This window comes from Scomber japonicus, chromosome 15 (genome assembly GCF_027409825.1).
Source record: "Scomber japonicus isolate fScoJap1 chromosome 15, fScoJap1.pri, whole genome shotgun sequence".
Taxonomy (NCBI): domain Eukaryota; kingdom Metazoa; phylum Chordata; class Actinopteri; order Scombriformes; family Scombridae; genus Scomber; species Scomber japonicus.
In genome coordinates, this window is record NC_070592.1 from 5038930 (window position 1) to 5054382 (window position 15453).

Sequence of the window (15453 nt, forward strand, 5' to 3'; positions counted from 1 at the left end):
CCTTCATCCCTTTCTTCCTCCCTCCCTCCCTCCCTTCCTCCCTCATTCCTTCCTTCCTCCCTCCCTCCCTCCTTTCCTTCCTCCTTCCTTTCCTTCCTTCCTTCCTTCCTTCCTCCCTCCCTCCCTTCCTCCCTCCCTTCCTCCCTTCCTCTTTCCTTTCCTTCCTTCCTTCCTTCCTTTCCTTCCTTCCTCCCTCCCTCCCTACTCCTTTCCTTCCTTCCTTCCTTCCTTCCTCCCTCCCTCCCTCCTTACTCCTTTCCCTCCTTCCTTCCTTCCTCCTTTTCTTCCTCCCTCCCTCCCCACTCCTTTCCTTTCTTCCTTCCTTCCTTTCCTTTTCTTCCTCCCTCATTTCCTTCCTCCCTCCCTCCCTCCCTCCCTCCCTTCCTTGACCTGAGGACAACAGGAGGGTTAAAGTTAGAAAGAGGTCTGTGCAATTTGGGGTTTTAAAAGTGACCAAAACTTCCAACTGAGCTGGATCTAATTCTCTCATAGACTGCCATTACACATTTTGATGTTAAAACAATAACTGCAATATGTTAGAAAACAGAAAAGTAATAACATACAGTTTGACATTGGAATGGTTTTCCTATCACAGAGTATATGCTGCAGTTTAAAAGGTCCCTAAAACACACTGAGTAAGGCTTTTCTTTTCCCTGAACACTCGTCATCAGCTCGTCCTTCCTCCCTCCCTCCCTACTCCTTTCCTTCCTCCTTTCTTCCTCCCTCCCTTCCTCCTTTTCTTCCTCCCTCCTTCCCTACTCCTTTCCTTCCTTCCTTCCTTCCTCCTTTTCTTCCTCTCTCATTTCCTTCCTCCCTCCCTCCCTCCCTTCCTTCTTTCCCTCCCTCCCTTCCTTCTTTCCCTCCCTCTTTCCTTCTTTCCCTCCATCTTTCCTTCCTTCCTTCTTTCCTTTCTTCCTTCCTTCCTCCCTCCCTCCCTCCCTCCCTTCCCCCCCCCCTTTCCTTCCTTCTTTCTTTCCTTTCTTCTTTCCTTCCTCTTTCTTTAATTTTTCCTTTGTTTTTCCCCTCCTTCCATACTTCTTTCCTCGTTTCCTTCCATCCTTCCTTGCTTCTTTCCTCCCTTCCTTCCTTCCTCCCTCCCTCCCTCCCTCCCTTTCTATCACAGAGTATATGCTGCAGTTGAAAAGGTCCATAAAACACACTGAGTAAGGCTTTTCTTTTCCCTGAACACTCGTCATCATCAACTCGTCCTTGCACAAAGCACAACACCTAAAGTCACCTTCTCTCGTAGAAAATATAAAAACAAGGCCATGCTGAACTTTCTGAGCATGTTAGGAGGTGAAGGGAAGTGAAAATGAAAATAATCCTTCTTCCCTCTTTCTTTGCTCCTCCCTCTCTCCCTCCTTACTTTCCTCCCTTCCTTCCTTCTCTCCTTACTTCCTTCCTCCTTTCTTCCTTCCTTCTTTCCTTCCTTCCTTCCTCCTTTCCTCCCTCCCTTCCTATATTCCTTCCTCTTTTCATCCTTACTCCTTTCCTTCCTTCCTTTCTTCTCTCCTTTCCTCCCTTCCTTCCTCCTTACTCATTTATTTCCTTCCTTCCTTCCTTCCTTCCTCTTTTCCTCCTTAATCCTTTCCTTCACGTTAGGAGGTAAAATGAAGTGAAAATGAAAATAATGCATCAATAAATCCTTTACTTTTTACTTTTTTGTTGCTTTTCAGTTCAGAAAACCTCAAATGTGTTGTTATGGTTACAACATTTAAGTGGATTTCATCATCAGTAGTTCATGACATCATTTAACCCTCCTGTCGTCCTCCCGGGTCAAATTGACCCTGTCTCTTTTGACTGTTCCTTCTTTCCTTCCTTCCTCCCTCTTTCTTTGCTCCCTCTTCCTCCCTCTCTCCCTACTTACTTTCCTTCCTTCTCTCCTTCCTTCCTTCCTCTTTTCCTCATTAATCCTTCCTTCCTTCCTTCCTTCCTTCCTTGCTCCTTTCCTTCCTTCCTTCTCTCCTAAATTCCTTCCTCTTTTCGTCCTTACTCCTTTCCTTCCTTCCTTCCTTCCTTCCTTCTCTCCTTACTTCCTTCCTCTTTTCCTCATAAATCCTTCCTTCCTTTCTTGCTCCTTTCCTCCCTTGCTTCCTCCTTACTCATTTTCTTTCTTCCTTCCCTTCCCTTCCCCTTTCCTCCCTCCCTCCCTCCCTACTCCCTTCCTCCCTCACTCCCTCCTTCCTTCCTTCCTTTCCTTCCTTCCATGACCTGAGGACAACAGGAGGGTTAAATCAGTATTAGAGGTGAAAAGTATAAATCACAGATGGATAAATGATACAGCTCCCCCCTTCCTTCTCTCCTTACTTCCTTCCTCTTTTCCTCATTAATCTTTGCTCCTTTCCTTCCTTCCTTCCTCTTTCCTCCCTCACTCCCTCCTTACTCCTTTCCTTTCAGTAATCAGTTGATAAGTCTGCTCTGAATCAGCCTCTACTGTCCACCTCAGCATGTTTCGCATTTCAATTTTGGCTTCTGTTGCTCAGCAGTGAGGTAACCGTCTGCGGCTGTCTTGTCTCTCCTGTCCATCATTCTTTCTTTTCTTTCTTTCTTTCTTTCTTCTCTGTTTTTCTTTTCTTGTCTTCTTCTACTTAATCGTTCTCATCCTGCGCTTCAGTCCTTCAGTCTGTGTCTTTCTGACCTTCTGCTTGCACACACACCATTTATCACAATGCTAGGCACATCTGACTGCAGTATTTTGCTCCCTCTCTCTCTCTCTCCGTTTCTCTCTCCGGCAGCAGCAGGGGGAGGAAGAGGAGGAAGAGGAGGAAGAGGAGGAGGACGAGGCAATGGCTGACCCTCTGAACAAATGAATGGAAAAAGGAATGAATAAGTTTACCAGTATATAAAAAGGCAGTGCATCACTTTGTTAATCAATTACATATAAGTTTAACCCTCCTGTTATCCTCAGGTCAAGGAAGGACAGAAGGAAAGGAAAGGAGGAAGGAAGGAAAGGATTAAGGAGGAAAAGAGGAAGGAAGGAGAGAAGGAAGGAAGGAAGGAAGGAAGGAAGGAAAGGAGTAAGAAGGGAGTGAAGGAGGAAAGAGGAAGTGTAGGAAAGAAGGGATTGCAGGAAGGAAGGAAGGAAAGGATTAAGGAGGAAAAGAGGAAGGAAGTAAGGAGAGAAGGAAGGAAGGAAGGAAGGAAGGAAGGAAAGGAGTAAGGAGGGAGTGAGGGAGGAAAGAGGAAGGAAGGAAGGAAGGAAATGAGTAAGGAGGGAAAGGGGTAAGGAAGGAAGGAAAGGAGTAAGGAGGGAGTGAGGGAGGAAAGAGGGAGTGAGGGAGGAAAGAGGAAGGGAAGGAAGGAAGGAAGGAAGGAAAGAAAGGAGCAAGGATTGAGGAGGAAAAGACGAAGGAAGGGAGGAAGGGAGGAAGGAAGGAAGGAAGGAGGGGAGGAGGGAAAGAAGGAAGGAAAAATTAAAGAAAGAGGGAGGAAGGAAGGAAAGAAGGAACAGTCAAAAGAGACGGGGTCAATTTGACCCGGGAGGACGACAGGAAGGTTAAGGGACTACTTGGTTAGTATAGAAGCCCGTCCTCTTAATTTCTACCTTTTCATTTATCAGTTATGATGCCACCACTTTGCCCATATGGTGCAGATACCATCTTAACCCTTAAACAGACAACGTGCACCAGGAGATAGACTCTTTAACCTTCCTGTTGTCCTCCCGGGTCCTTCCTCTGTCCTTCCTTCCTTCCTTCCTTCCTTCCTTCCTTCATCTGTCCTTCCTTCCTTCCTTCCTTCCTCAGATCTAAGTTCAGCTGTTAGGGTAAATGTTCCCTCCTTCTGTCCTTTCTTCCTTCCTTCATCTGTCCTTCCTTTCTTTCTTCCTTCCTTCCTTCCTCCCTCCCTCTCTCCCTTCCTCCCTCCTTTCCTTCCTTCTTCTCTCCTTTCCTTTCTTTCCTTCCTTCCTTCCTTCCTTCCTTAATTCCTTCCTTCCTTCCTTCCTTCCTTCCTTACTTGAGGTGCAAATGACATAACTAGTAAGGCCTGTTTAAGGGTTAATAATATTAACTTGTAACTTTTGGGACCTTTTGTACAATTTTAAATTAGTGAGATTTTGCAACAACAGTCAGACTCAGTGCCAAACACGGAATCGGAGAGAGCAGCAGGTGAGCCAACTGTCGATCACAGCTGTCAATCAACGCCTACACTGCAGATGTCAAAACTACTATAAGTCCTCAAATCTTATTAATGGAGAGAAAATGACCAACAGTGCTTTTATTAAAAGGGTCTGAATTAAGAGATTAAGACAGTAATGAAAATCATAAAGTTGATGCTTTTTGATGGGAGTCAATGGGAGCAACCAACAACCTGTAAATGGCACTTTCAGGTACTTTCACCTTCCTTCTTCCCTCTTTCTTTAATTTTTCCTTCCTTCTTTCCCTCCTCCGCTCTTTCTTTGCTCCCTCTTCCTTCCTTCCATCCTTCCTCCCTTCCTCCATTCCTTCCTCCCTCTCTCCCTCCTTCCTTCCTTCTATCCCTACTTCCTTCCTCTTTTCCTTATTAATCCTTCCTTCCTTCCTTCCTTGCTCCTTTCCTCCTTACTCATTTCCTTCCTTCCTTCCTTCCTTTCCTCCCTTCCTTCTCTCCTAAATTCCTTCCTCTTTTCATCCTTACTCATTTCCTTCCTTCCTTCCTTCCTTCCTTCCTTCCTTCCTTCCTTCCTTCCCTTCCTCTTTCCTCCCCCCCCCTTCCTCTTTCCTCCCTCACTCCCTCCTTACTCCTTTCCTTCCTTCCCTTCCCTTCCTCTTTCCTCCCTCACTCCCTACTTACTCCTTTCCTTCCTTCCTTCCTTCCTTCCTTCCTTCCTTCCTTCCTCCCTCCCTCCCTCTTTTCCTCCTTAATCCTTTCCTTCCTTCTGTCCTTCCTTGACCTGAGGACAACAGGAGGGTTAAACATATTTTAACAGACTAATTTTAAGGCTGTTATCAAGACCTACAAACAGCGTCCTTTTAATACAAACTAACAGTACAACTGATAAACGGCTGCTCTTCATGTGTCAGCAGGCATTGGGCTTCAGTGGAAGTGATCACACAACTCCCAACATCCAACCATGTGAGCCGACCGCCAGCATTACTTGTTTTCGAGGTGTTGAATCTACAATTCCCTCTTCAATCAGCGGGTTCGTAGTGACGGCCTCAGACATGAGCCTCGCAGCCAGGGTCGAGCTGACACCAGCCCCGTGCTGCAGCCCTCTCCCGTGGGTCGGCTTTAATGTCATTAACAGGTGGGGAGTAAAAATAGATACAGGAGGCATAAGCACACACACACACACAGAGTTAGAGAGGTGGGGTTGTGTGTGTGTGTGTGTGTGTGTGTGTGTGTGTGTGTGTGTGTGTGTGTGTGTGTTGTATGACACATTTCCACACAAGTACATTTTAAAGCACGACTATCTATGTTAGCGTAAACAAACGGATTCCCTTACGAAAGCGTCAGTGTGACTGCATACCGCATACTCTCACACACACACACACATGTGCATACACACACACACACACACACACACACACACACTTTAGCCACATACGCAGGGGTCTGCAAGCTAATACACAGGCATGCACATACACACTCACAGATAAATACACTCGCTCACACAGATTTCTGCAAGCCTATATGTAGGTGTGCATAGGTATACACACACACACACACATACACACACATACACATGCAATACGCAAATATATGCACACACACACACACACACACACACCTTCCACATGCAATACACAAATATATGCACACACACACACATGCACGCACACACACACACACGCACACACACACACCTTCCACATGCAATACACAAATATATGCACACACACACACATGCACGCACACACACACTGATGCTCTCTTTCACCTACACACTCACAACCCTAAAAAACACCCACCCCCCCCCCCCCCCCCCATCCTCCCTTGGACGTAATACCGGGCTAACTGTGACCTCCACCCCCTTTTTTTTTTCCTCCCCCTCCCCCTCCCTCACCCACCACCCCTCACTCTCTCTCTTCGCCTCGCCTCGCCCTCCGTCACTCCGAGCAGAACCACACACACAAAAACCAGGTCAGCAATTTGTTAATATCATTGTTGTGATATTTGTGAAGTGGCGGGCGAGCTCTGTGGAGCACGCGAGCAGCACGTGTTAAAGAGTGAGAAAAATAAATCTAATGTGTCTAATTCCAGCATGATTTTTTTTTTTTGGCTGCTAAGAAACTGTTTGGAGGGAGGGGTGTGTGTGTGTGTGTGTGTGTGTGTGTATATGTGTGTGTGTGTGTGTAGTGCTGGTGGAATAAACTAAACTGGCTTCTCCTTCAAACGTTGAGAGTCAGGTTTGAATCTCTGAATCTGCAACTTTCTTCCCATGTGCTGATTCTACAATGAGCTTTATTTTTGGGAGGCAGTAAAAAGGATATTTTGAGACACTGAACTTGTCAAAGAGTGTGTTTGTGTCGCTGCTGGTCACAGCCTGCTGTAGCTGTAATGAGTTCCTTCCCCTTCCTCGTGCTTCGCCGCTACTTTTCCAGTGTGTCCAATCGGATGCCTTATAAGGAGAGCCGTGTTCAGAGTTGATGAGTAAGGACAGCAGAGTGGACTTTATTCTAATATTCCTATAATACAGACGCTGCTTTTTAACATCTGATATTTTTTAAATCTATATTTGTGAAGTGAATATTGTTGGTTTTTATTTTATAATCTCATTTTCAATCCAAATCAAACCTCTATTTAATCTACTTTGCATGAATTCTACTTAAAAACCAAGAACCAGCCCTGTCTTGTAACATTTATATTAACAACTAACTAACTAAATTATAACAGCAACGCTTTGCAAGTAACATAATACTTACTGAATTACACATAATGAGGAAATGTCACAAATGAACATATTCGGCATGAGTGAAATATTAAGAGACATTGTAGTTATTATTTTCCGATCTTGGAGTTCAATATCCGCAAGTAAAGTCTACAACAATATTTAACTTTTTATGCTAATGTTTAATCATTGGCAGCACTTATAGTTCTTAGTTTAACCCTCCTGTTGTCCTGTTGAGTCAAGGAAGAAGGAAGGAAAGGAGGGAAGGAAGGAAAGAAAGGAAAAAAAGGAGGAAGGAAGGGCAGAGGAAGGAAGGTAGGAGGGAGAAAGGAAAGAAGGAAGGGAGGAAGGTAAGGGGAGGAAAGAAAGCGAGAAGGAGGGACAGAGGAAGGGCAGAGGAAGGAAGGTAGGAAGGTAAGGGGAGGAAAGAAAGCGAGAAGGAAGGGAGGGAGGAAGGGCAGAGGAAGGAAGGTAGGAGGGAGAAAGGAAAGAAGGAAGGAGGGAGGGATGGAGAAAGGAAAAGAGGAAGGGAGGAAGGAAAGAAGGGCGGAGGAAAGAAGGAAGGGAGGAAGGTAAGGGGAGGAAAGAAAGCGAGAAGCAAGGAGGGAGGGAGGGAGGAAGGAAGGAAGGAGGGAGGGAAGGAAAGAAGGGAGGGAGGAAAGAGTGGAAGGAAAGAAGGAAGGAAAGAAAGAGAAGGAAGGGAGGAAGGAAGGGCAGAGGAAGGAAGGTAGGAGGGAGAAAGGAAAGAAGGAAGGAGGGAGGGATGGAGAAAGGAAAAGAGGAAGGAAAGAAGGGCAGAGGAAAAAAGGAAGGGAGGAAGGTAAGGGGAGGAAAGAAAGCGAGAAGGAGGGAGGGAGGGAAGGAAAGAAGGAAGGGAGGAAAGAGAGCGGAAGGAAAGAAGGGAGGAAAGAGAGCAGAAGGAAAGAAGGAAGGAAAGAAAGAGAGAAGGAAGGGAGGGAGGAAGGGCAGAGGAAGGAAGGAAGGGAGGAAGGTAAGGGGAGGAAAGAAAGCGAGAAGGAGGGAGGGAGGAAGGGCAGAGGAAGGAAGGTGGGAGGGAGAAAGGAAAGAAGGAAGGAGGGAGGGATGGAGAAGGGAAAAGAGGACGGGAGGAAGGGAGGAAGGAAAGAAGGGCGGAGGAAAGAAGGAAGGGAGGAAGGTAAGGGGAGGAAAGAAAGCGAGAAGGAGGGAGGGAGGGAGGGAGGAAGGAAGGAAGGAGGGAGGGAAGGAAAGAAGGGAGGGAGGAAAGAGTGGAAGGAAAGAAGGAAGGAAAGAAAGAGAAGGAAGGGAGGAAGGAAGGGCAGAGGAAGGAAGGTAGGAGGGAGAAAGGAAAGAAGGAAGGAGGGAGGGATGGAGAAAGGAAAAGAGGAAGGGAGGAAGGAAAGAAGGGCAGAGGAAAGAAGGAAGGGAGGAAGGTAAGGGGAGGAAAGAAAGTGAGAAGGAGGGAGGGAGGGAGGGAGGAAGGAAGGAAGGAGGGAGGGAAGGAAAGAAGGAAGGAAAGAAAGAGAGGAGGGAGGGAGGGCAGAGGAAGGAAGGTAGGAGGGAGAAAGGAAAGAAGGAAGGAGGGAGGGATGGAGAAAGGAAAAGAGGAAGGGAGGAAGGAAAGAAGGGCAGAGGAAAGAAGGAAGGGAGGAAGGTAAGGGGAGGAAAGAAAGCGAGAAGGAGGGAGGGAGGGAGGGAGGGAGGAAGGAAGGTAGGAGGGAGGGAAGGAAAGAAGGAAGGGAGGAAAGAGAGGGGAAGGAAAGAAGGAAGGAAAGAAAGAGAGAAGGAAGGGAGGGAGGAAGGGCAGAGGAAGGAAGGTAGGAGGGAGAAAGGAAAGAAGGAAGGAGGGAGGGATGGAGAAAGGAAAAGAGGAAGGGAGGAAGGAAAGAAGGGCAGAGGAAAGAAGGAAGGGAGGAAGGTAAGGGGAGGAAAGAAAGCGAGAAGGAGGGAGGGAGGGAGGGCAGAGGAAGGAAGGTAGGAGGGAGGGAAGGAAAGAAGGAAGGGAGGAAAGAGAGCAGAAGGAAAGAAAGAGAGAAGGAAGGGAGGAAGGAAGGGCAGAGGAAGGAAGGTAGGAGGGAGGGGTGGAGAAAGGAAAGGAAAGGAAGGATGTGAAGCACATTCTCTGATGCTAGAGTCTTGCATCTTATACAGTTTGCCCATCATCCACCCTGACTCCCTCCTTCTGATGTCAGAGCGCTGGATGAATGTAGCCTGAACATAAACCAGGGAGCGATTACATCCTCTAGTCTAACGTATTTGGGAAAGCTATTTAGTTATACATGAATACTCTTAAAAATCAAATTGCTTTATCTCAGTTTAACATCTGATTTAACATCAACTGTACAATAATGAAACCATGCCATTAATAAAGTGTCATCGACCATGACAATCGAATTTCTGATCGTATCAGATAAAGACATGCATAAGACCCGATCACTTGTCTGAGTATACATGCCGTTCAGAGAATCGGATAAATGGTCGTAGCATGGCTGACCCCGTTACGCTACGTGGCGCTGTAGCCTTCCCATCAAAGAGCCACTTCCTGTTTTCCTCAACAGCAACAACAAACTCGTCTTGCACCCATCCATAAATTTTAATATATTCAATTCTTGCACTTGGTTGATCATGAACCGTCCGTCTCCTCGTCCGTCCAGAAGTGTGTTGTTTGTGTTGTTGAAGCCATGTTGTTTAACGTTTCCCCGGCAACAGCACTACGTTGTTTAACGTTTCCCCGGCAACAACACTACTAGTTAATATGACATCACCAGAGGGATTTAGATACGATTGCAGAGTATACATGGCTTTAAAATGTCGACTATGAATAAATTATCTAGGTGTTCTTATCCGATTTTGAGATGTCCGTTATGGTCCGATGTAGGTCTGATGTAGATCGGACTAAGGTGTTTATTTTAAAAGTCCAAACTATGTCTGATACGATCAGAAATTCGATTTTTTTGCTGCATGTAAACGTGCTGAGTGTTATTCTTAAGGTTGCAGGAAGCAGTAGGATTGCTCATTTTTACTGTACTGTAACATAAAAGTTGCATATTTGATTCTTTCACTTGATGCATACACCCTAAAATATAACAAAAATATACCTCTGTTACTATGACTACTACTTCTACTACTGCTACTGCTTCTTCAAGGTTTACTGATACTATCTGAAGCATCAGCTGAATGAACTTAAAGGACCTGTGTGTTAGATTTAGTGGCATCTAGTGGCGAGATTGCAGATTGCAACCAACTGAATACCCTTTCCCTTCCCTTTGCAAGCATCTAGGAAAACCTATGATGGCTGGAAAAGGCATAAAAAAATATATCATGAAAAGCCCCTCTCTATAGAGCCAGTGTTTGGTTTGTCTGTTTGTCTGCTCTGGGCTAGTGTAGAAACATGATTGTACAAAATGGCGAGATCCACAGTACCAGCTCCGTACATAGATATAAGAGCTCATTCTCATCATATACAATTTCTACTCAGGTCTGTTCTGCCCATAGACTGTATAAAAGAAATGGACGTAACATCCATGACGTCACCCATTGGTTTGTGGACTGCTGCTCAGAAGCCAATAGTTTCGAGTCTGGGCAGCGCCATCTTGAAAATTTCAGGTGCATGCTGGGAAAAATAAAAACACAGATTCTACTTATATGACTTATATGGGCATGAGGCGGGGCCATGGGCGGAGCGGGGAGGTTGCTATGGTTACGAGGGCTGGATCTCGAGGACATTGGTCAATCAACCTGTCAATCAGGACGAAGCCACGCCCTAATGCATACCCTGCTTTATCGTCACATATAAAATCAGGGAGGCCAAAATGTCCCAAATGAACATCATACTGCATTGAAGAAGGCTTTAAACTAGCGATTGAGACCATAAACACATTTTGAAAACGTTTACTGAGGTTAGAAATCAAGTGAGAAGTTGGTGAATTCTCCATTGACTTGTATAGAGACGGTCGCCCCCTGGTGGCCTTTTGATAGAATGCAGTTCTAAGTTACTTCCTGGTTGGCCTCATTTCAGAGGACCAGAACTCCCCGCCTGGTTAATTCGAATGGAAAGATTCCAACTTTGAAAATTCCGGAATTCCACTTAATTCTACAGACTGTACCTTTAAGTACTTGTACTTAAATGTAGTACTAATCAATTGCAGTGAGTTGCCTATGTTTTGTTCGTTGAATCTGTTTATTTCATGCATGTACAAATTTCTGCCTCAAAGTCAACAAATACCTGTATCTATACCTTTGTTTTAAATGTGTCTTATATGGTAGACAATATTATAACATGTAGTTTCTTGGTGATAATTGAAAATAGGTCTGTTCTAAACCGCATACTTTCCTACTACTCGTACTAACTCTGACGTCAATTGAAGTATGTAGTGTGTTTCAACTGCGTAGTATGTGATTTAGAGTATGTGAGAAGTTCCTGGATGGTTTACTAGATTCTCCAGAAATGCAGAGTATGCATCAAGAGCTGACTACTCACACTCACATTACCCAAGATGCAACGCTACTACTCACACTCACATTACCCAAGATGCAACGCTACTACTCACACTCACATCACCCAAGATGCAACGCTACTACTCACACTCACATTACCCAAGATGCAACGCTACTACTCACACTCACATTACCCAAGATGCAACACTACTACTCACACTCACATTACCCAAGATGCAACGCTACTACTCACACTCACATTACCCAAGATGCAACGCTCCTACTCACACTCACATTACCCAAGATGCAACGCTACTACTCACACTCACATTACCCAAGATGCAACGCTCCTACTCACACTCACATTACCCAAGATGCAACGCTACTACTCACACTCACATTACCCAAGATGCAACGCTACTACTCACACTCACATTACCCAAGATGCAACGCTACTACTCACACTCACATTACCCAAGATGCAACGCTACTACTCACACTCACATTACCCAAGATGCAACGCTACTACTCACACTCACATTACCCAAGATGCAATGCTGCTACTCACACTCACATTACCCAAGATGCAACGCTACTACTCACACTCACATTACCCAAGATGCAATGCAACTTCTGAAAAAAACACAAAATACAAACGTCACAGATCAAGTTAGCTACAGCGAGGGTATGTTTGCTTCTTGTTTTCAAAATAAAAGCACCAATTATATCGTCATGGTTTTCTTAATAATGAAAGGCAATGGGTGTTTTATTTTGTGAAAATGACAGGAAGTGCGTTACTCGCTACGGCTAACTTGACCGGAAGTGCGTTACTCGCTACGGCTAACTTGACCGGAAGTGCGTTACTCGCTATGGCTAACTCCGAATTGTCAGGAACAAAACTTTAAACAGGTGTTATTTGGACAAATTAGCGTCACATTGTGGATCTAAAGGGCTACTTTACTTTCTTCCTAAAAAGGTTAGAAATGTGGATAAAGTGGTTTATTTACAGAGTTAGAGCTAAAATGAAATCAGCTTCAGCCTGATGATTTCAGCTCGGGTAGGAACCAAATGCATTGTGGGTAATCGTGTAGTTTACTACAGTGTAAACGGTCTGCTTACTATCTGGTCCTTTAGTGTGTAGTATAGAAGTATGTAGTATAGAAGTATGTAGTATAGAAGTATGTAGTATGTAGTATAGAAGTATGTAGTATAGAAGTATGTAGTATAGAAGTATGTAGTATGTAGTATAGTAGTATGTAGTATGTAGTATAGTAGTATGTAGTATGTAGTATAGTAGTATGTAGTATAGAAGTATGTAGCATGTAGTATAGAAGTATGTAGTATAGAAGTATGTAGTATAGTAGTATGTAGTATAGAAGTATGTAGTATAGAAGTATGTAGTATAGAAGTATGTAGTATAGAAGTATGCAGTATAGAAGTATGTAGTATGTAGTATAGAAGTATGCAGTATAGTAGTATGCAGTATAGAAGTATGTAGTATGTAGTATAGAAGTATGTAGTATAGAAGTATGCAGTATAGAAGTATGTAGTATGTAGTATAGAAGTATGTAGTATAGAAGTATGTAGTATGTAGTATAGAAGTATGTAGTATAGAAGTATGTAGTATGTAGTATAGAAGTATGTAGTATGTAGTATAGAAGTATGTAGTATAGAAGTATGTAGTATGTAGTATAGTAGTATGTAGTATAGAAGTATGTAGTATGCAGTATGGAAGTATGTAGTATAGTAGTATGTAGTATGTAGTATAGAAGTATGTAGTATGTAGTATAGAAGTATGTAGTATGTAGTATAGTAGTATGTAGTATAGAAGTATGTAGTATGTAGTATAGAAGTATGTAGTATGTAGTATAGTAGTATGTAGTATAGAAGTATGTAGTATAGAAGTATGTAGTATAGAAGCATGTAGTATAGAAGTATGTAGTATGTAGTATAGAAGTATGTAGTATAGAAGTATGTAGTATGTAGTATAGAAGTATGTAGTATGTAGTATGGAAGTATGTAGTATGTAGTATAGAAGTATGTAGTATGTAGTATAGAAGTATGTAGTATGTAGTATGCGGTTTCAAACAGCCAATGAATATGTTGTGTTTGGCATCTGCAGAAAACCACCAGGAAACAAACAGTTAAATTTACTGTTAAGATCTACATTGATGACAAGGTAGAAATGTGTGAAACTGAATAAATAAAACAATATAACAATATTCAGTGTTTCATGCATTGCACTGTGCTGTGCTGTGTCCTTATCTGTCCGTAGAAAACTTGTCTAAAAGTCTAAAATGTGGGCCGGATCATTAAAAAGATGGAAGGGAGGAAGGAAACAAGGATGGAAAGAAGGGAAAAGTGATAGGAAGGAAAGAAAGGAAGGAAGGAAAAGGGATTAGGAAGGAAAGGAAGAAAGGAAAAGAAGATGAAGGAAAGATGGAAGGGAGGAAGGAAACAAGGATGGAAAGAAGGGAAAAGTGATAGGAAGGAAAGAAAGGAGGGAAGGAAGGAAGGACGGACGGATGGAAGGAATGAAGGAAAAGGGATTAGGAAGGAAAGGAAGAAAGGAAAAGAAGATGAAGGAAAGATGGAAGGGAGGAAGGAAACAAGGATGGAAAGAAGGGAAAAGTGATAGGAAGGAAAGAAAGGAGGGAGGGAAGGAAGGACGGAAAAGAAGATGAAGGAAAGATGGAAGGAAGGACGGAGGGAAGGAAAGAAGACAAGGAAGGAAAGGAGGGAGGAAGGAAGGAAGGAAGGAAGGAAGAAAGGAAAAGAAGATGAAGGAAAGACGAAAGGAAAAGAAGATGAAGGAAGGAAGGACGGAGGGAAGGAAAGGAGGGAGGGAGGGAAGGAAGGAAGGACGGACTGACGGAAGGAAGGAAGGAAGGAAGGAAGGAAGGAAGGAAGGAAGGAAAAGGGATTAGGAAGGAAAGGAAGAAAGGAAAAGAAGACAAGAAAGGAAAGAAGCACGGAAGGAAGGAAGGAAGGAAGGAAGGAAGGAAAAGAAGATGAAGGAAAGATGAAAGGAAAAGAAGATGAAGGAAGGAAGGACGGAAGCATGGAAGGAAAGGAGGGAGGGAGGGAGGAAGGGAGGAAGGAAAGGAAGAAAGGAAAAGAAAACAAGAAAGCAAGAAAGGAAAGGAAGAAAGGGAAAAAAATTAAGGAAAGATGGAAGGAAGGAAGGACAGACTGACGGAAGGAAGGAAGGAAGGAAGGAAGGAAAAGGGATTAGGAAGGAAGGAAGGAAAAGGGATTAGGAAGGAAAAGGAAGGAAGAAAGGAAAAGAAGACAAGAAAGGAAAGAAGCACATAAGGAAGGAAGGAAGGAAGGAAGGAAGAAAGGAAAAGAAGATGAAGGAAAGATGAAAGGAAAAGAAGATGAAGGAAGGAAGGACGGAGGGAAGGAAAGAAGACAATGAGGGAAGGACGGAAGCATGGAAGGAAAGGAGGGAGGGAGGGAGGGAGGGAGGAAGGAAAGGAAGAAAGGAAAAGAAAACAAGAAAGCAAGGAAGGGAAGGAAGAAAGGGGAAAAAAATAAGGAAAGATGGAAGGAAGGAAGGACAGAAGGAAGGAAGGACAGACTGACGGAAGGAAGGAAGGAAGGAAGGAAGGAAGGAAGGAAGGAAGGAAGGAAGGAAAAGGGATTAGGAAGGAAAGGAAGAAAGGAAAAGAAGACAAGAAAGGAAAGGAGCACGGAAGGAAGGAAGGAAGGAAGGAAGAAAGGAAAAGAAGATGAAGGAAAGATGAAAGGAAAAGAAGATGAAGGAAGGAAGGACGGAAGCATGGAAGGAAAGGAGGGAGGGAGGGAGGGAGGAAGGAAAGGAAGGAAGGAAAAGAAAAGAAAACAAGAAAGCAAGGAAGGAAAGGAAGAAAGGGGAAAAAATTAAGGAAAGATGGAAGGAAGGAAGGACAGAAGGAAGGAAGGACAGACTGACGGAAGGAAGGAAGGAAGGAAGGAAGGAAAAGGGATTAGGAAGGAAGGAAGGAAAAGGGATTAGGAAGGAAAGGAAGAAAGGAAAAGAAGACAAGAAAGGAAAGAAGCACGGAAGGAAGGAAGAAAGGAAAAGAAGATGATGGAAGGAAGGACGGAGGGAAGGAAGGACGGAGGGAAGGAAAGAAGACAAGGAAGGAAGGACGGAAGCATGGAAGGAAAGGAGGGAGGGAGGGAGGGAGGAAGGAAGAGAAAACAAGAAAGCAAGGAAGGAAAGGAAGAAAGGGGAAAAAATA

General features: G+C 44.0%; 1 protein-coding gene across 1 annotated transcript in view; it reads left to right on the forward strand.

Annotated features, from left to right (window-relative positions):
• The window catches only part of LOC128373837 (voltage-dependent calcium channel gamma-6 subunit-like), a 37897-nt gene that overhangs the window by 13034 nt on the left and 9410 nt on the right, over positions 1 to 15453 (forward strand). The window contains exon 2 of the mRNA XM_053334032.1: positions 5117 to 5197. Coding sequence (XP_053190007.1) covers positions 5117 to 5197 — 81 coding nt within the window. The remainder of the gene's footprint in view (positions 1 to 5116; positions 5198 to 15453) is intronic.